Source organism: Nyctibius grandis, chromosome 7 (assembly GCF_013368605.1).
Source record: "Nyctibius grandis isolate bNycGra1 chromosome 7, bNycGra1.pri, whole genome shotgun sequence".
NCBI lineage: Eukaryota > Metazoa > Chordata > Aves > Nyctibiiformes > Nyctibiidae > Nyctibius > Nyctibius grandis.
Window position 1 is genome coordinate 13,280,885 of NC_090664.1, and position 21,427 is coordinate 13,302,311.

A 21,427-nucleotide genomic window follows, 5' to 3' on the forward strand; every position below is an offset into this window, starting at 1 on the left:
AAAATGGCGGATCCATACTACTTGCATGAAAATGAAGGCTAGAAAAAACGCTAATGTACATATTTGGGGAGTTATATTAGAGAATGATGTTTAACAGAATACCCACAACCCTCCCAAGTACAGCACCTCCTGCTTACACGACTGATGGCAGGATGTCCACATATGCAGGGAAAGGTGGCTCTTCAGCTGGAATGAACTGTCATGTTAATGGAGAGTGGAAATTTGCCATTTAAATCTGTAGCTGATTTCTACATCATCTGAAACATTACAAAATACGTTTCTCATTATGAAGAAAAACAAAACCACTTGGGAAATTAGTTTTACTTCTCACCTTCTTTGTGTTAAAAGCAGAATGTAAAAATCTGAAATGAAAAACAGGAATAATTGACAGTCTGCTTCCCCAGTGAAGGGTTATTATGGGAACATATTAAACTGGACAAGTATTCTAAATTCATTTTACAAAAAGAAAGCCAAAAACTTTTTTGTTGTTGTTTTACACAGGTATGAAATAAAAATCCTTAGTCCTACAGATTACAGACTTGAAAAGTCACTCTTAAATATTCTGGTTAAGATTTCACTTATCATCAGTGCTGAATTCAAATGAGTTCCAAATGTACTGAACTATCACTTTGCAACATATTACTTACACAGGATTATTTTAATTTTCATCCAGTGCTACTGAAAATTCAGCTCTCCTCCTTTGCCACATCTTTGTGTACATAATGAACTTTGTGATTTCTTACAGGCACAATCTATTGCTTTTGGTTTGACTTTCAAGTAGTTTTTCCCAAGTCATTTTTCAGTAAATGAAGAAAGCCCAAATACAACAACTTGCCTTATGAGATTTGTCATCTTATTTTATTACAAGACAGGATACTTGGTTTTTTAAATATTAATGTATTGAATAGGTCTTTGCAAAGCATATGCTTCAGAAGCATTCACCCTCATGTCACCTCTAAAATGTCCAGCAGCACACTCTTTTGGAATTAAAAAAACCAAACAAACAACCAAAACAAAAAACCTATGTAAGTTTATTGAAAAAATACTTTACTTGACCAGGTCAGATTTCATTTGACTTTGTACTTCGACTTTCAAAGTGAGAGATCAAACATGTTGGGAAAAAAATATCCCAAATGCTGCAGGAAGATTCATGTGGGGAGCCCACCTTCATTCCCACCTCAGGCAATCGTATCTATGCACACAGGTTTAATGCTGTCTCAGAATTGGTATTAGTTTCAAAAAATCAGGATGGCTAATGGCAAGTATTACCGCATCATTCTGCTATGGGGGGAAATGCTACAGAAAAAAACTGTGTGAGTAATAACTTCTGGTACATTTAGCGAGGTGGTAGGTAATAAGAAACGAGTTCTAATCTCAGTAATGCTTCTCTTCTAATTTCACTGTACATCAGTTCTCTTAAGCTATACAGGAAATGTTCCCCCCTTGAAATACTGAGAATAACTGCCAATACTTGTAGGGTGGTACAGAATCCTTTTATTAATTAATCTGAAAATCATCATCAACCAAAGTGCGGGGGAACTTCACAATTCCTGGCTCTATGGGCTCCTTTCAACAGTCCACATTGCCTCAAAGCGGGCAAAAGCAATTTGATTTGCAAAAAAAAAAAAAAAAAAGTGATGAAAACGTATATTTCACAACTACGAAAATAATTTGTGAAAATTAACAAAAATAAATTCAAAAAAGTGTTAAAGTAAGCAAAAGAAAACAGTGAAGGTATTTCCATGAGACAGAGCTGGGTGCTGAGAGAAGAAGAGTTGAGGGATGAATTCCAGCTTTGTGGAGCTCTGCAAGTGGGTGGGTGTGTTAAATATACTTTATTCCAGCATTTTTAAGCATTCTGAACACTTCTCACAAAATAGTTAGAAATAAGAACTATCCACAATTGACAGAACAAATGTAAGCAACAGCAACCATACCAGCAATTATGTAAAATGTGTCTAGGGAATTTCCCTCCATCAACTGAGAAAACAACACTGAAGAAAACCATATGGGGATGGAACATAACACGAAAATATTTTAACTGTTGCATCAATAGGAAGAGTGCAAGTATTTTCTGTGGGAGCATTCTCATAGAAGCTATTCCCTAGAGACTATGCATTTGTCTCCTTTACCAATTGCAGGAATACTATTATTTTTATATTCATATTATTTAAGAGCAGATACAGAAATGAAAGGTGAATTTCCCAATTGCATTCAGAAATATTCCAAACATTACTACTTATCCATTCTGGAAGTGATGCAGCAGAGAATTATCAAGGCAGCTTGTTAAAATGAATAGTGTTACTACCTCTCTCCCAACCCATCCTAGAAAGTTAGTTTATTATCATGCACTACTCCAGGAAAATTATTCCTGTGTTACAATTTTATTTATAGACTTTATTTAATAAAATACTACCAAGATAAGGAACATTTTTCTCCAAATTTTTAGGTTTAAATTGACCTAAAATGAAAGCAAATCCTTTGTAGGATTTCATTTTATGAGATTTGGGTACTTTTAAGGATTCATCAAAATATTCAGTGGTGTTAATGTCTACATTAATTAATCTCAGGAAGGCTTATTATTTTTTGGTTCACTTTGGGTTCATTTGCTGTTACTACTGCACAGCACTCTCCCCTCTGATGCCCCAAATCCAATGGAAGAAAAGTAACTAGCCAAAACTAAGTTCATTTTTGGGTGTACACTCCCATTTACAGGTGCTGCTCTTTAAATTTTTCACGGTTTGCTACGCACTTCATTTGGGTTGGCAGATCTGGTGGGTCATATGGTGACAATTCTCATTTTCTGCAGCATCTGAAATGTCCACTCATTGCATCATTGACAGCTAAAATTAGATATTTGGCAAAGCAGTCCTAGGAACTAAGGGCTTGATTAAGTTGCCTACTTATAGCTGCCTAGTGCCATTTGAGATGCCCTGGAGTACCCCAGGCAATCACAGCGGCCTGGCAGGTATCACACAAAACCTACGGGAGACCTGTGGCCCTCCACAGCAGGAGCTGTAGGCAAAGGATAAACGCTACAACATTTGAAATGGCACAGGGAACTTTTGTTTAGACTCATTTAGGAACCGAACACTACGTGTTTGCTACCTGGATATTGAAGAGATCAATTTTCCTGTCTTAGCTCATTCTTGCATCATATTCCCTCCCTTTGCAGGCGAGCGCATGAACTCTCGGTGCTGCTCCGTGCCTGCTCTCCTGCACGCAGCGCAGGGAATACGAAATATGAAAATAGGTCAGAGCAAGCTTTAATTTTAGGGGCATGAGAGGGGTGGTGGAGAACCTCTTCCAGGGAATGAAAGGGAGGGCTTGCATACTTTCTCCATATTCATCTCATCACTGTTCACTCAGAGGGAAAAGGGATCTGCTTAAGGAATTGCGCATGCTAGTTCCTATTGTATTGTGGGTTTTCCTTGGAGGTGTCCAGAGCAGAATCCAGTCTTGCTTAATTTGTGAAATCTGACATGATTACAGACTGGGGTTGATAAGGTTTGTGTTTAGGGAGTCTTGATGGCAGCTCTGAAGATTGTAATTCTTCATCCACCTCTCTTTCTTGACAAGATTGTACAGAAGTGGAATAAAAAATTGCTTTATTCTTCTTTTCCACATTAAGCAGAAAATGGCTTTCTTGAGAGTATGCATTTGCACTGGACTCAAGAAAACAGACCCCTGCGGAGCGTGAAATGACACTGGGGAATATATTTTCCTTGACACACTAGGTATTTTTCATCTGTCTGAGGCAGCTCTCCACCATCCCCCCACCGTTTTTTTTTTTTTAAACAAAGTTATGCGGTACCTTATATCAGCATTCGTCCTTATATTCTCCTTAAAAAGAAAATAAGCACCAACAGTACAGAGGGACAACTAATGCTTATCATAATAAAAACAATATGGTCTCAAAGAACGAAGCACTATCTGGAAAATGATATAAAAAAATACAATGCTCATATAGTTTCCCGATGCCCAAAATTTCATATTTACTCATGAAGGTGTAAAATATTTCCTATAAACCTTCTGAAATTACATGAAATCTAATAGTTTGATGCCTAAGGCAGGGCTAATAAACTTTCCCTGCTTCAGCCCAACAATTCTACTGCCTGAATAAGCAATACTCAACAACTACCACAGCTAAAGAGTCTCCTGAATATCAAATCCCCTTCTCCAACAAAATAACTCTCACTGAGGCCAATATTTATTCTGACTGGCACATATTTCTGTTCAGATCAGCAATTTGCTTTTTTCAAATCTGAGTCGATGTACAAGTGAATGGTCTTATATTTTTATGACAGGGAAACTGTTCTCAAACCCCTCCGCTTTTCTGCATTACCTGATCTGTTCAGCTGCACGATAGATGGGTTAAGATGATTATTAGTGATATGTCTAAAGTTATTCTGCCCACCATCGTTATTAAACAGTGCATTCAGAGCAAGAGCTAGAAATAGCATGCTTAAAGAGTGGCTAAAATGGAAAAAATGCTTAAAACTAGTATGCAGTTAATGAACAAGGATATCTATTGAAGTCCTTCTCAGTCAGAAACAGAGATAAAAGGCTTGCTGTTGAGCAAATGTCATTTAAGATATTTCAGGAGCCAATATAGACTGGTGGTGGCATGAAAGCCATGACAAGAGTCGCTGGTAGTGGGTGACTTCCACAGGGTGAATGTCACCAGATGGCACAATCTCATGGGCCTAAATCCCACCTCGCTCTTGCCCCCCTGAAGAAGGATGTGTTCCCAAATTCAGAAGGAATAAGCCCACGGAAAGCACAGTGACTAAGGCACAGACTGCATGAACACAGCTAGAGGTGTTTTGTTAGAGTTGGTTTGGTCTCATTTTAGTACCTAAAAATTTACACATCCTGGTTCGAACCATTTTATTTTCTTTTTAACTGTTAGTCAGGTTGTTATACAAACAGCATCCAAGAAAATGTCTGCAGCTTGACTGAGAAGCACATCTCAAGTTTTTACTGTCTTAATATTAAACTTCAAGAAAACTTTGAATTTGGTTCAATATTAGTAAATTAAAATGGAAAAATATAAATATATTGATGCTCTATTTAATAAATATCCAACATTTAGCAGTCTCAAATGGTTTAAAGTAATTATAATTAAAGTAACGTAAAGATACAAGGGATAAGATTTGAAGAATTTTAAAATATAGGTTAGCCTATTAGACAAGATTTTGAACAGATTTTAACGAATTACATTTGGATTAAAAAGATCATGTATTCACTTATTTATGCCTTATGTTTCAGCTTTGGTCTTACATCTGTCATAACGCTACAGAGAAGAAAAATATTTTAAGATGGATAGAGATGGGAGAGTAGGAGAGAAAAATGAAGAAGTTTATGAACTGTTCTCCATTTCCTACACTGTAAAAGAAACACACACTCTTCCTATTAAAACCCTGTGGCACCCTGATGCGACTGTCACTTCAGTAGCATCTGGCAATGTCAGGTAGAGTTTCTTGAAGGCTCAGATCTTTTGGCTTCTAAAATAGTAACAAATAACCTAAACCAAAACTTTCCTGAATCATCGTACCAGGCTGGAACAATCTGTACAGGGAGACAGATTTTTCAAGGGATTTTTTATGTATGACACTAGAGAAACAATGTGGCATCTGAATTACTAATATACAACTGGTGAGAAGGTTCCTTCATTTGCTGTACGCGTTGTTTAAAAGTAAACACACAAAGAATTTGACAATTTTAATCTTCTGTTTATCTGAGAAACTGGACACCTATTCCTTATACTTAGAAAGAGATTTCCTGTCAGCATTCATGAATTTCTCTCTTGACCCTGAGCAGCGAGAGAAGCAGCCTGAGATATATTGCAAAGCCAAATGTTTAAAGTTTATATCAATATACACATGGGACAAAGGTAATTTACTCAGTGAAGGAAGAACCCCCTGCTACATTTAATCATGCTCAAGTACATGGGAAAGTGCCCTTACGGCTGTTGTTTCTCCCTGCCTTTTTAACCCAACTCTTGAGAAGCCCTTTTCTTCTCATGAAACACCTTAAACCCAAAGCCTAATTAAACTAGTAAAACACCATTAAACCTGGTGAGCAGACTTATCTCCAGCCACTACGGTTTGCAATTAGATTTTGGGTGAGGGTAGAGGAAATCAATGTTATGTTCACCCCTTAATGAGAACATAAACACTTCCACATTAAAAGATTATTTTTTTAAATCCCCACAGGTAGGTGGGGGATTCACTTCACTTGTGAAAGAACAAAACATAGGAAATAAAATCGTGGAAAAACCCAAAAAAACCTCTTTGCCTCATGTGAAAAAGGTATTTTCCTTTCTCTCATAATATCAAGAAAAGCCAGAAAGGCACAGAACAAAACAGCATTTATTTGTGAATAAAGCAACACGGTGAGGGCAAAACTCAGAGAGCCAATTCGCCTCTTTTTAGAACCACAGGAACCAGACTTGTTTCAGTGTATCGATACAATAGATAATAAAGACTTAAGTACATAACAAGGAAGTCCACGTCGGAGTCAAACACACCCTTTGGGTACTTTTGCTCATCAGACCATCAATGAATACAAACAGGAATGCCTTGGTTGAAGCCAATGGGACTTCGTCACCTCTGGTCATCTGAGAGCTTGGCCGATTGTATTCTGTACGCAGAAAGAACAAGTGTATACTTTGGGGTTTTTTTAGAGGGAAAAGCAAAAGTGAAATATCTGTGGGAGACATTCTGCGCAGCGATACAGACCATCACCTCTTCAGACTGGAAGCTGCATTATAAATGTCCAATATATCAGCAAGGAGTCTCATATGCAGCTGCAGATCTGCTGATACCACAGCCATCACTGGACATCATTGTAGTAAGGATTTTGCTGAAGAAACCTTCCCTTCCCCACAAAATTCAAGTATTGTGCAAAGCAAGAAAAAGGCTTCTCCTTCCAGCTATGTAATTTGCACAGGATGACTCTCAAGTTTGTTCTCCAGTTCCCTGTTTGGACCAGCAACTCATCCCTTTGTGATCGCTAGCCTTATTTGCATCTGCTTTTTAATTACATTTGATTCACTTTAGTTTAAATCAGAATTAAGTATTTTCACTTTGGATGTAGGAAATTACATGTTTTTATTCCTCCAGACATATGACTTTTTAAAATGTATAAGGTCAGTTTAAAAAGCATTCCTTGAGTGGGAATGACATCTCTGTTGGGTCTGGTTTTTTGTTGGGGTTTTTTGGGGGTGGGGGGTAGGATATTGGGTTTTTTAGGTCTAACTTAAATATGGTGAAAACAAAATTCCTTAAGAATGTTACAGATAACAATCTAAGTTCACTTTCGCTGAAAGAGATTATATTTGGTTTTTTTCCCTCCTTCTTTATATTTGACATGTTGTTTATAGACAGTTTAACTGTTTCCCCAAAAACATAATTTAATTGGCACTTCTCCTTCTGTGTGGGTTTATCATTCCTTTTTCAGAGGAAAAAATCTTTCCTCTCCCTCTCCTTTTTTTTTTCTTAAATAAGGAAAAATATTTTTAATCATGCAAGTTACTCTACCCAGAGAGACCACCACCAACACAGACACCCCTAATGATGTTATCAAGACTAGAAAAAACTAGAACATCTCAGAATAAAATACCAAAATTGGACGTAGTCCTTCAATTAATTTAATTTTAGCCAGTTAACAAGACTTCAGTGCTGGCTGGCCTTTAAAAAGCAGTTATTCATGAAGCCATGCTACTTAGCCTTCACAAAAGCGCTAACATGCTTGGCTTTCTTTTATTAATGTTATGTGATTTTTTTTTTCTACTTCACTAACATTTCAAGAGAAACAAAGTGATTGTCATGTGGTACACTCAGTCCTGAAAGAGCAGCACAGCTGTTTATTCCCAGACTCTGAGCATTTTTTAGATCTACACAGCAGTCTGTATTTTCTCTGAAGGGAATTCTACATCTTGCCATAAGCAGATATAGTTTCCATATTCAGTTTGCCTATTGTACGATACTTGGCTGTAAGAGCAACGAATTGAATGCTTTGTCCTGTTTCTATTGCCATTCCTACCTCGAATTAACTCCTCTGGGGCAAGAAAAGAGGACAAAAAAAGCCATGGCAGAGAAACACAAAATTACTCCATTTTGCATTTCAGAAAAATCAAAATAACCAAACATCTGCTTCAGACACCCTCTACTGGAAAGCATCAGGTTTATCTCTCTGCTCCTGAATTAACTGATCATGTGTAGGAGGGGGTGGAAAAAAAAGTATGAATGTTTAACTGTCTGAAAAGACTGGTTTCTGTAAATCATTGTCTTGCCTTTGGGGGGAGGAAAAGATTTGACAATTAAATTATTTATTTCAACAAAGGTGGGAAATGTGCATCTGACTTCTTTGACTATGAAGCAGCAAAAAGGACTCTACTCAAAATTCTGAGGCAGCTTGCCTTTAGGATTAGACCAGACCTGATAGGTTTCTTCCAGAAAAGGCGCAAGTGTCGTAAACGTATCAGCAAGTAAAAATAGGGACTGCAATGAAAAGACTTAGCCACGATATACACAAACAGTAACCTGACTTAGGTGAGAAAAAAGGTCTTGAAACTTGAATGAAATATCTTTAAATTAAATCTGTTCATTTTGTGTAATACTTGAGCAACAAGTATGCCGGGATTCCACTGCTCTGCAGTTGTAAGTGACCACAGCTAGCAACTCTGTTAGTTTACCCAGTGCAGAATTTTGTTCTGTAAACAGACCTCTTCCATCGTTAATCTATTAAATATCTATTGAATATATTCACTCTGGGCTAAAACCTCTATGTAGTCAGACAGAGTATCTTAACTCAGTGGTAGGCAGGGTTTCTCTTTAAGGAAGGGGTGAGAATTTCCTCTCTTCAGAAACAAATTCTGTGCTACATTTTTGAAGTCTTGGCCCCCATTTTCATCCCAGTAAAAGAAAAAAAAAAAAAAGAAAAAAAAAAAGATTAAATGATCTAAATAATGACAGATCTACTACCACTGCTTTAAAATCCACATCCCAATGAACTAGTTGGAGAACCTTCACACATCCTTTTCCTCACGTAGCAGGGCCGAGAGATTTTGTCCTTAAAAGACTGAAAAGACAATTCTATCAAGCTTCAATCTATAATTAATTCTTTTACTTTTCTACTCCCAAATAAAGTATTAAGATAAACAGCCTGATTTTGTGCATCGTATGCTCTCCTTGACGATGCTACCGCTTTCACAATTCTGTGTGACCTGCATAATGTACTGTATGTGGGGCAGTGAGTTACATTCCTTTCTAAGAGACCATGCTGAATTACAATTTCTTTCCCAGGACTCAGAGGTGAATAATTGCACCTGTCCTCCTTAAGCAGACAAAAGACATTAAGTAGTGGCCAAATGGAAAGAAAGATTTAAAAAGAAAATCACTTTATAGTTTGGTAGAAAAACAACTCAATCCAACCCTTCATCCACCTGTATACAATATGAGATTTCTACTAGTGCAGCTTCTGAAGAAAGGGAAGTTTTCAATCAAAGAAAGACTACCCTGATAACAAAGCGAAAATTCAGGTGCTTTCTAGAAATTTAAAAGAGCCTATTTTTAAAATAAATCATTGACGATACAAAAAAAATCATCTGCACATCTACGTGTTTGTGGGCAAACTTTCTCATTTACATGATACAAATGAAGAAATAAAGTAAGGTGGGAGGACAAATAAAGCCGCATGGCTTTTCCAAAACCACACAGAGACGCGGTAGTAGAACCTAGCATAGAGCAGAAGTGAATATGCTGGAACAGACCACAACCTGGATCTCCTGCCAACCTTCACACTATTTCATAGAATCATAGAATCATTTAGGTTGGAAAAGACCTTTACGATGATTGAGTCCAACCATGGAGAATTTGTGACCATGCTGAACATAAAGGCTGAATTTTGCTCTTACTGACTGCAAGTGCTTGGCAGAGAGATCCCCGGTGGCTCTGGCTTCATCAGAGCCGTGCTGGCAGACACCCAAGGAGAGGTCACCAGGGTAGAAGGACAGAGCCTCAATAGAGCATTTGCCTTTGGTGCCAGGAGATTCCTAGCACCTGACCATGCCAAAGGACTAATACTTAAAAGGATGAGAAAAAAGCGTGAAAGGTGAAAATACTGTAGAGAATCTCTGCAAAGATGTTTGTGGTATTTCCAGGCCCTTTCAAATTTTTTCTTCTTGCATGGAAGCTGCCTGTATACCCAAAGAAGATAGGTATTTGCACATGAGTGAACCAGATGGAAAATATTCTGCTCCTTGTGGAACCTAAAGGTAGTCTCTTTGGAAAATCCAGGCAGTCCATCTTGCAGCTAAAAAGGGGAACACCATGGAAAACTACACTAAAATTTGACAACCCCCAAATAAAATAAAAGCAAAGAAACAAAGGAGTGATGGTGTGGGGGGAGGTGCCTTTGCAGGAAGCATATCTCTTTTTCCTAAAAGCAAAAATGTCTGTATTTAACATCCTTAATAAGAACCTGATACAGCACAGAAGAGAAACAATGGTTAAAAGCAAAGAACATAACTAACCATACCTCCTTTTGGCTAGAAGTTTTGGTCTTCAGGAAACACCTCCATCACCTTACAGTTACAGGGTTTTAGAACAAAATTAAACACTGCCTAGTTATTTACTTGGAAAAATACAGAAAAACAGTCTGGTTTGACAGATAAGGCACCAACTTGGAATTAAAGAAAACCAAAGCCTACTGCCATTCTTTTCCTTCAACAGCTGTATGACCTTGGGTAGGATCCTTCCTCTCAGTGCCCCTGCTTCCCTTCCTACTTTCTGTCCCATCTAGTTACATGCTTTGGGACAGGGACCTTCTTTTATGTTATGTTGGTACAATTCTGAGGTCAACAGAGTGCTTATCCAGGAAAAAGTCAACAGAGCACTGTGATGAGTCGTTCCCTGAGCAGCAGAAAAAAAATAAAGCCTGGTTTCTTGTGGATTTCTGTTTCCCCTCTCAAAAACTCCACCTCCCTCCTTCACATGTCCTGTGGGAACACCCTCCACACAATGCTTTCAGTCTCCCCAACACAGAGTAAGTCCTCCCACAGTTACCTTCATCTTGAAACTGGTGAAAAGTAGAGCAATGACTGGAAAACGGCCCAAAACAGACACACAGATCACATTATCTCCCAAGGTGTTTCTTTTAAAGGAAACCCAGGTAATAAAAGCAACAGCAAATATTTCAACAAAGGTGACAAAGATCAAAACTCAGACTGCTTAGCAGATTAAGCATGGCCATGCAAGAACATCTAGGATTTTGATCTTTTTTAGATTATGTGCTCTCAACAGTGTGTCTAAATCGCTGGTGGAACATATGCCAGAAAACAGCAAGGGACAAATGATCTTTGGTCAGCATTTGGGTTTCCAGTAAAGCAACATTTGAAATCTGTTAAGGGTAAAAGCCCTGAAATTTCATCAAAAGAACATTTCAATTTTGACAAATCAGTATTTCCCCCAGACATGCATTTCTTCCAGCTCTCTTTGTAAACAGAAGTCGCTGTTGACAGTGCTGTTGAATATCATCCTATTTGCAAGACTGGTGTAAATAAAACCTCAAGGCAAGGAGGTAGGTCTAAGTACAAAATGAAAATTTTCATCCCTTATGCCTTCACTACATTGGGTGGGTTTATATTAAATCAATACTCCCAATTAAAATTAAGAGAGAAGAGAAAGAGTCCATCAGCAAAATTATTTGAAGTAGAATTTGCTCAGACTAGTCCAAAACTCTTCACCCTTGGGGGATGCAATACAACAAGGAAGTCTCCTGAGCGTGTTAATTATTTAAAATGAAAGCAAGACAGTTGCTGGCCTTTTGAAATAATCAGTCTTTCTTTCAAAAAGTGTCAGGTGTCTCCAAAACATGTGACAGGTTGGCAGTTTGTAGCATCTAGTCTCGAGCCCTAATACCAGGATTTTCTTTGGAGCCTGCAGGAACTCGTCACCTTGACTAACAAATCCTAAAGACAACCTGTCTGCCTCACTGAAAATAAGATGGAAAAGCTAAATTAGAACCACAGACCTCCTATTTGCTAAATTAAAGCAGAAAACTGAAACCAAACCAAACATTAGAAGCATGTATATACATATATATATAGACACACACACATATATATGAATGCAGACACAAATACATGTAGAGATATGTATAGGTAGATATATATCTGTAGCTGTAAATTACAGACATTTACTGAGATCTGTATTTACTGCCTCCTACAAGTCTATTTTACAGTCTAAATTTAGGGAATTTTCTTCCCTTCTTTCAAAAAAAAAACAAAAAGAAAAAAGGCAGAATCTGGTTTGTGTCTTTCAAGTCTGTTCACAAGTACCTTCTTTCTGCATGTATCTGCCACTTCAGTACGCAAGAATAAAAATGCAGAATCAGCAAGAAAATTCCTATAGAGTCTGTTTGTAAACAAAAAGTTCCCATCTCCAAAACAGTTGACCTCATTAGCACTAGGAAGTGGTGAGAAACTTTTCAGCAGTACGTATTTTACCAACACTGTGGATATGTATCTATATGTATTTTTTTGTAATTTCAAAGATTACAATTATATTTTCCATAAAGAAATCTTTCTTATTGAAAATAAGTGCACAAGAGTTACATACAGAGGATTTTTTCCAATCTTGTTCATATTAATAGTTCAGAAAAAAATATTTTGTCCTGTGGTTTTTGTGGAAAACTTGAATTTTTTCTCTTAACATACAAGCTAGAGACAAATGTATAAAAGCCGTCAACAAATACCAATCCACAACATTCTTTAATTAATCTGTCGAGAAACAATAACAAGACATAATATATTTGATGTGTAAATGAGTAGTGGATACAGGAAAAATAACATTAAAACAACATTTACACATAAAACCCAAAATTCTGAAGCCAAACATCTCCAAACTCAAATTTAGGTGGAACTTCTCCATTTCCCCAGACTTCTTGAAAAATATTTGTTGCAACTCAGTCTAAACATTTTCCGTTATCAGTGCTCTCCACTTTGAGAGGCAATTTCTGATCAGGGCAATCAACTTCAAACTCTAATTGCCATCCACCAAAAGTCCTCCAGAAAGGAAAACCTCACTTGGTTAACCTGAACCACCCATGGGCAGTGGCCTTTCACACACTCCACATTAGCCCTCCCGGGTCTGGCGGGCTGCGTCCACAGCGCTGTACCTTTGCAGGAGCCAAGCAGAGCCACAGTCAGCATTTAACACAATTATCACAGCATCATATATATTTTTTTCAATAAAACTACTCTTTGAGGTAAAATACAATAAACTGCTGTGGCTAAAATCCTATATTACTGGTGACTTTTCCCTACAACCCTTCACAGAAGTTCAATTTCAAAGCTTAATACACAAAACAAATATGCTGGATACCTCAAAGGCTGAATGTAAAACACATACATAGATTTTGTGATTTTTTTTTTTAAAGGCCTGGCCAAGTTTTAATGGGCTGTCACACATGAATGATTATGAAAGCACTACAATGAACTGAGCTGATAAGCTGATCTGATCAGAATTAACTGCATGTGATTGCTGCTTTGAAAAGCTGGCCTAAAGAGACAGCATTGAAAGCAATCTCGCAAGTCACTGGTACCACTTGCCTCAGCTATAAGTAAGCACAGATGGTGAGAAAAGTTAATTAAGAGACATATTTGTTTAGGGGTTTGAAATTTCCACCCTCTCTTCTCCAAAGAAGCCAAGCCACAGCGAAAAGTTTGCGGCCTAATAAGTTCATGTTTTTGAGGCTCTGTTCCTGTAGATGGAGGTAATAGATAAACAGAATAAATAATTTATGTCAGCAGTTAGCATATGGATTTGCACTTGATCTCTAAGCTACTCACTGCACCTGATATCTACAACATCTTGTCGATTAAAAATATTCCTTTCTCCACAATTCTTCATTTACTCTCCTCCTACCTGGCACAGTTTTTCTCTTACACCACAACTGACACCCAGCAATGGAGATGGCATCCTTTTCATTCTCACTTTAATGGCTGCCTCTTTCATTTGCTCCCTCATTTCTTCTTGCAGTATTTCATGAGGAATGTATCAGCAATTACAAAAAATAGCTTCTGGTGATAAACCTTTTTTTTTCCTCCTGGTTGGGAACTCTCCTTCCCACCTCTCATCAGCCCACACTTGAGCCTTCCCCAGATTAACTAATGGGCTTCTGAAGCTGGGTCTATGACAGTGCTCCATAAAGTGGACACCATCCTTAGAAGATCAAAATACATCCCTTACACTTTATATACTGAAAAGACTGTGACCAAAGTGCCACGTAGCAGACATTTTGCTCAATGGTCCTTCAACAGTGTATGGTTAATTGGACCCATTTCCATTTTTTTAACCTGTGGCTATTATAATGACAACAGCTAGTAGCACCAAAGGAATACTGGCTGCAGAATGGTAAGGATCAATCTCACATGAAAGGCCCTTGAAGGTAAGAATGTGTTAACGTTAAGGACAGAGGAAACCGAGATTTCAGAACTTCAAGTGAAACAGAGAGGTTCTTAGAGAGACATTTCCAGTTCATGCCTACTGTACTATTTATTTCCTTTCCCATCATTGCTGGTTATAAGGATGTGCATGTGTAAAAAGAAGTTTCTTCATCTCTAATCAGACCAGCTCTTACTTCATGAATCCACAATCCACTGTTCGTGACATTACAAAATGAATCAGGCAGGAGGCTCAAGCCAGATCAGAAAGTGACAGCTCTGTTTAAACAGGTATCTTGAAAATTAGTGATGATACAGGACAGTATTATACTGCATAAGCATTTAACTCTTAGCACGGTCTCATTCTTTAAGAAGTGCAACAGAATTACTCATTGGAGTGCTGATCTGTTCTACTTTTATTTCTAGAGGACACCCATGCTATATATATTGAACACTCCCTGGATATAAGGAAAAATGCTTCTTAAAACATTATCTTTTCATTATAGCGTATGGTCACATCATTCATGGTCTATCTTAAGAATTTGGCATGTATCAGTATATTGCTTCTGTCAGTCTTATTTCAGTGCTACAGAACCAATTTTGAGTAGGATATTACACTTACAAGAATCTGTTCTGTAACTAAGTTTACATTTCAGATGACAGGATCACATCAGAAGACTAGAGATTGACACCCAAGATTGACACCCAAGACCAGCCCTGCACTGAGAACTTCCTATGTCATTCTGCAAGGATTATAGCCAAAAACTTGATCTGTGTACATAAATATATGACAAACTAATAATTTAGCCATTAGATAGATATATGTATACATGCAAATTAATAATTGTGTCTTGCATTCCCAAGTGGTCCCTAAATATTGTATTATCTAATCACATAAAAATGGCAGGTTTTCAATTTTATAAATGTATATAAAATAAGTTGTTTAAAAAGTCAGTCATTGAGAGCGCAGTACAGATGTTAATTCAATTTGTGTAGTAATGATCAAAACAGTAAGTTTACATAAAGCATTACAGCTGTGCAATATTGCAGTCCTGCAGTTCTGTCATCAGCAATGAGGGTTACATACCTGCCACTGGAAATTTTTCTGATGGACTCTGCATAGTCATGCTGACAGTGAGTAGGACCTTCCATTAGTGTTGCCCACAGTGACAGCCTTGATCCCTTTCTGCTTCTCTGTCCAAGGATTGTCAGCAGGAAAGTGTAAAAGGAGCTATAGCTCCTTCTACCGGGTCTTAAGATTCCTAAGATTAAAGATTTGAGATCCTACTAGGGCTCAGTGAAGTGAGTGAGAAGGCCAGTAACGTCTCATAGAGCTCTGCATCACTTTTTTTTTTTAATTCTGCTTTGCACATTCCCACTAGCAGCATAATTTCAGAAGCAATCACACATTTAAAGAAGTTAGCAGAAAGAAGTCTGGGGACAGACTGTTGGAATGGGGACAGAAGTACTGCTAAGCAAACTGATTGTCTGATCCACATATGACATCTCAGATGTAACAGCTTGTAAACATTATCTGTAGAGCTCCAAATAATAACTTTACAGATTTAACCAATCATGCTCTGAAGGCTGTCACTGATCTAGTGGAGCATGACCAAATCCTGTTAGAGTGCAGAATAGATTCTAGCAGAAAGTCTTACATATGCTGAGTTGCGTATCTAGATAAGGAATGCAAAGACATCACATATGCTACAGCGATGTATGCACATGAAGAAATTAATACGTGCAACTAAATTTGTTGTCCCATGGGCCTACAACAAAACCCTGCAGGGTAACTCAGTCTGCAACAGCACTGTGTGCTTCATCAAAGAGTGCCACGTTGCCAAATTCCTTCATAAGTAAGGACTGACTTCTACATAAGGGAGTGTGGCAGATATCTGTGACTGCTACATGAATATTCAAGAAAAACATAAGAGACTCCCTTACAATTTCAACTGAAATAGTCAAAAGCAGATAAGATCTGTGTTTTGTTTGCCCACTTTACACATGTACATCTTTAAAAATCACAGCACAATCTAAGTAGTCATTTGTTAGAGTTAATTCACTGGACAAGATTTCCTAAGATCTGCTGAAATTCTATCGTCCTTCCAGCAAAACGTGGAGAAAGGGAAATTAAGTGAGTCTTTGAGACACTGGAAAAAGCATAGGTAGGAAACCTGCACAGATGTGAAAGTGCTCAAAGGACTGTTCCTATCTTGCCCAGTGGGGATAACCAGAATTACTTTGACTATTTTTTTATCTTCCTTTTTATCGTCCTTGGGTGAAGACAGTTCAAGAGAAAAGCATGTTAGATGGCTGTCTCCTCCTGTTCTGAGCACTACCTGCTGTACTTTTCTGGCTGCAATCCTCTGCATACGTATGCCAGGAGAATTTCTAGCCCCTAATATCAAAAACAAGTCGTCATATGCTTTGTAAGGGCCATCTACCACATTATCACTCATATTAGTATACACAGATCCTACAGGGTATCCTGCCTCTCAGTATAGCTAGAAGTTAGCATCTTCTTGTTTGTTCAAAAACTGCATTACACGGTTCACTGGGATGATATGCAGTCTTTTTTTCCCTTAGATAACTACAAGAGCTGAAAAATTATTCTGTTTAAACAAACTTCCTGTTCTTTTCTTTCCTAGGGTGGAAAGATTGCTTTTAATCAATGATTGCGGCACTATGGAAGAGAGATGCAGAGTGTGCTCTCGGATGAAATAAAATAAAAACCCCACCTTTGGCTCAGACATAGTTCTCAGGACCAGCCAGTCATAAGGGTCTCTTAACACTGCACTTTGTATGATATTTTTTCTTTTCTTTAGAGAAAAAATGAATTAGAAGAATTTTTTTTGAGTTACATTTGGCCCAATTAACATGAATCTTTTTTGTCTCCTTCAGCTTTTCTCCAAACAGTGGAGAAATCCAAAGCTTTTCTCTTGGCTCCCTCTCCAGGGACTAATATCGTTAAGTACTTCAAGGCCAGATCCAACTCCCTGACTTTTATCTCCCTTGAACTTCCAAAGCGCTCGTAAGTTTGTTGGCCTCCAAAGCGACAAGAAACTACAACGATCTTTAGACATATTCCATGTGGGAGGTTTTGCAGAAACAGCTTCATACAGCAATAAAACCTACAGCTTGTTCTGGTGAACTTGTGTCAGATGAGGGCAAATAAAATCCTCTGAAGTATAGTAGATATCCAGTTGAGCATGTTAACACTGGGAAGATTCAGGAATAAAGGAGCTCCTCCGTATCCAGCTTTTACTGGTGTTATTTGCCATAGAAGTGTTGGTTTCAGCCCAGATTAAACAAATCTAAGTTAAAAACAAGGAGCAGACTAATTCTAACTTTTTCATATACACTGCAACAGACATTCAAGCAAATATTAAGGCATCGTTTTCTCTTGGAAACTTGACCTTCAGCTGATGCTGCAGGATGGAGGAGCTGAGTTTGCTGGAGTACCTTGCCTGGGCCCCACTTATGGCCTCACCCTTAGAGCGTGCAGAAGTAGGGAAGGTACGGAAAAAGTATGTGATTGCAGTGGTGGGCACTGCAATGGCAGCTAACCTGTTACAGCTTCTTACCACCAGCCTAGGAAATCAGTCCAGTCATCTGCAGAGTAGCAGCGCAGCAGAGCTCCTCAGATGAGCAGGAGCCAAGAAACGTGCCAAGTTTTCTAAACAGTTGAACCCAGGGACACTGAGGGCAGGACTAATCAAACAATCTGCACAGGGGTTTATGCAGCTCTGGCTATTCTGAAATCTCTACTTTCCAGCAATCAGCCAAATCAACTTCCAGATTGAAGTATCGTTTCCAACAACTACATATTAAGGTGCTCAATGAAAACAAATATTGTACAGGTAAAGCAATTCTAGCTGAGGTACCATCAACTTTAGTCTAAACAAAGGAAAGAGGAACTGTGAAATTAGCTTAAAAAAAGACTCCTGAGCCTTCACTGACATTTTAATTCATATGGATACAAAGATGTCTCCATTTTTAAACCATCTTATAGGCAACATAGCATTCTTCTTCTATGCTCTGTTGCTAGGTGAAGTCAAAGCTTGACTCATAGAGAGGGTAGTGTTTATTCCAAATGACTGAAGTTAAGAAGCAGCTGATGACTTGAATACCCACAGTTTAAGTTAAATTAAGCTGTAGAGGGACTCTTTTTGAGCCATCATTCTAAACAAGGAAAATATCTGTGCCCTTCTGATGCCAAATACAGTTTTTTCCCTCACAACAGTTTTTATCATTTTCAATGACACCGTAATGGAATTGAGCAAACAGCAGAATCCACAGAGATGTTTAATTCACTCTGAGATATCACTGCCTCAGAAAAGAGATAAGATTTTACAAATTTATTCCCCTCCTTTATTTCAATTACCATGTTAATGCTTCAGACAATTCCTAACCCAAACTTCTGGCCAAAAGTCTGTTGGCAGGTAAGATAGCAGATCTAAATCAAATCACAAAGATCTTGCAATAAGATTGCATAGCACAATTTCCCCTCTGTAGTAATTTCCCTTATTTTCCTACTGGAATTCACTCTAGGGTGACAAAACTTCATTACATACACATGACAGGATGTTAAGATAGCATGCCCTTTAAGAAGTTCTAACAATAACCAAAGCTAAGTTCAAATCCAAACATTAAAACAACAAAGTGTAGAGTGGGGAAAAAAAGGAAGATTGTTTACACTAACGAGGTCTTCCCCAGTTAACTCTCTCAGAGTCTTTCAAAATCAGAAACTAAAAGAATGAAAGGGCTCTGCTATAAGCAGTCTGCTACACCAACATGACAAAAACCACCATCAGCCTTCAGTTGTCACCCTTTCATGGCTGTCAAATTAAAACACACAACAACAGTGAGACCCCCTCCCTATTCTTTTTGGCCACCACTTCATGCACATTACAGAAGACCAGTAGTCTTTGCCTAGCAACAAGATTGCATGTTCACTACTGATCACATTAATGATAAAGTAGTGAATATTAACAAATCTAATGATGAGAAGAGATGCCCTCCTTCACTGACTCATCCATACAATTTTAAATCTCTGAAATAGAAAGAATAATTCATTCATCTAACAGACTCACTAAAAACAGAAAAGAAGCCATCAATAATACTGCTTTCCAGCCCACATCCCCGACACTGAAATCCAGCACACAACAGTAGTTTCATGCAAGGAGAAGGATTCCTAAATGTACAAAAATATATGTATTTCTACTGAGCCATGAAACTTCCACACTTGCTTAAGTCTTAGACTCATTCTAATATTTTCTAGAGTTACGGTAGTACATGTGAGCTCTCCTGACTGTGGTGGGACACAAAGAGCGCCAGCAAACTGCACTGAACTGTCAGCCCCTGAGCACCTCCACCTCCCAAGAAATCATAACAGCTCATTCAGGTAACTGCAGAAAAGGTTATAATTACTTACAGCAGGATGTCCAGCACAGTAGGTGTAGCTAGCATGAGACTGGTAGTGCAAACTTGCTCTTGGAAAGGTGTATGTATTCCAAGCAGGTTGGCTGCTATTCCACTGGGAGCTAAAGCCAGGGCTCATGGTCACTCTCGATTTACTGTTTTGGGTACGTTCTCACTGTGGAGCTGGACTATCAAAAAAAGAAAAAAATGCAACGTAAAAATAGCTTTTAGGGTAAAATACAAACAATGCAGCTACATATCATCATTGTGCATATACATACTGCCACGCGGTCTGGAACTTGAAGGTTTCCTGTAAGGAAACTGGGAAAAGCAAAAAATTGATTCCTTCAAAAACAGCTATGTCGCTGTAATGCCCAAAAGATAGACTGCTAACTGTGAGACTTCAGGCTGGGATGTAAATCAAATGGGCAATGGATAAGTGATAGAGATAAGGGGATGTCGTGAAAATGTGTAGAGGGTGCAATCCTGCAAGATTAATAGTTGAAACTTCCATATTTATTTATTATAATGAATTAAATATTGACATATTTTAAGCTCCTGATCAGCTATGTCCATTTTACAGTAAATGGCAGTTTGGGGCCAATGTTTAGATATATTTTTCAAAGTCTTGAAATCCCATCTAGTGGCTAGGTAAGGCCAAGCCATCACAAAGCTAACCCTACATTTCAAATATGTAACCTTCTAAACAGACTATGAAACTTGATCACATTTTTTAATTACTTAAAATGCAGGGGGGGGGGAAATCTTAATTTTTTTTTAAAGTTAATTCAATAATTTCATCTGAAAGTAACCTAGACTATGGATGTGTAATTCACTTTCCTTCTTTCTGGTTTTCTCTCATTTTACTTCATTTTAACTGCAGTTTTCTGCTTCTAGTCATCATTTTATAAAAAATATTCCTCATAAATGCTTGCACTGATAGGGGTGATTTATTTATTAGGGCAGGGGAAAAAAAAAAAATTTTCAAAAAGAGTAGAAGATGCATTAGAACTGGATGCATTTTTAGCAGATATTTAGGTTGGTCTTCAAAGACATGCAAATGTACTTTTGCCTCCATATTCTGTTCTGCATTTGGGTTTTGCTTGCTTTCTTATTAGTGGCAAAGATATTCTCAATATCCCATGCAAATTCACACCAACTAATGGTAATTATTATAAACCTGAAACTGTTCTTTTTAAACCATTAAAATTCACAGTGATCTTAGTAATACAGTCAAAGCTTGAGAAATATGAACACAATAATATTTCTTAGAAATGCTTATAAATGTCCCTGTTAGTAAATTGATGCTACCAATTTCAAAAGCTATATTCAAGAACGATGCTTATTTTTACTCTCCTTTCAAAGACAACTTTTATTCACGATATATGTAGCATTTACCAAATATCAATATGGGCCACCATCGAACAAGGTGTTTCACAAGGTCCAAGACTATCCTTACCCCGAAGTGCTTATATGATAAATGAGAAGGTCAAGGAAAGGATGAAACAGCAGAGTCTGATGCAGAAGCAGAGACAACAGCTTCGTAAACATGAC

General features: G+C 37.9%; 1 protein-coding gene across 1 annotated transcript in view; it reads right to left on the bottom strand.

Annotated features, from left to right (window-relative positions):
* RBMS3 (RNA binding motif single stranded interacting protein 3) overlaps positions 1-21,427 on the bottom strand; it is a 740,391-nt gene that overhangs the window by 493,495 nt on the left and 225,469 nt on the right. Inside the window, 2 exon segments of the mRNA XM_068404577.1 lie at positions 19,887-20,036; positions 20,038-20,061. Of these exon segments, the coding sequence (XP_068260678.1) occupies positions 19,887-20,036; positions 20,038-20,061 (174 nt within the window).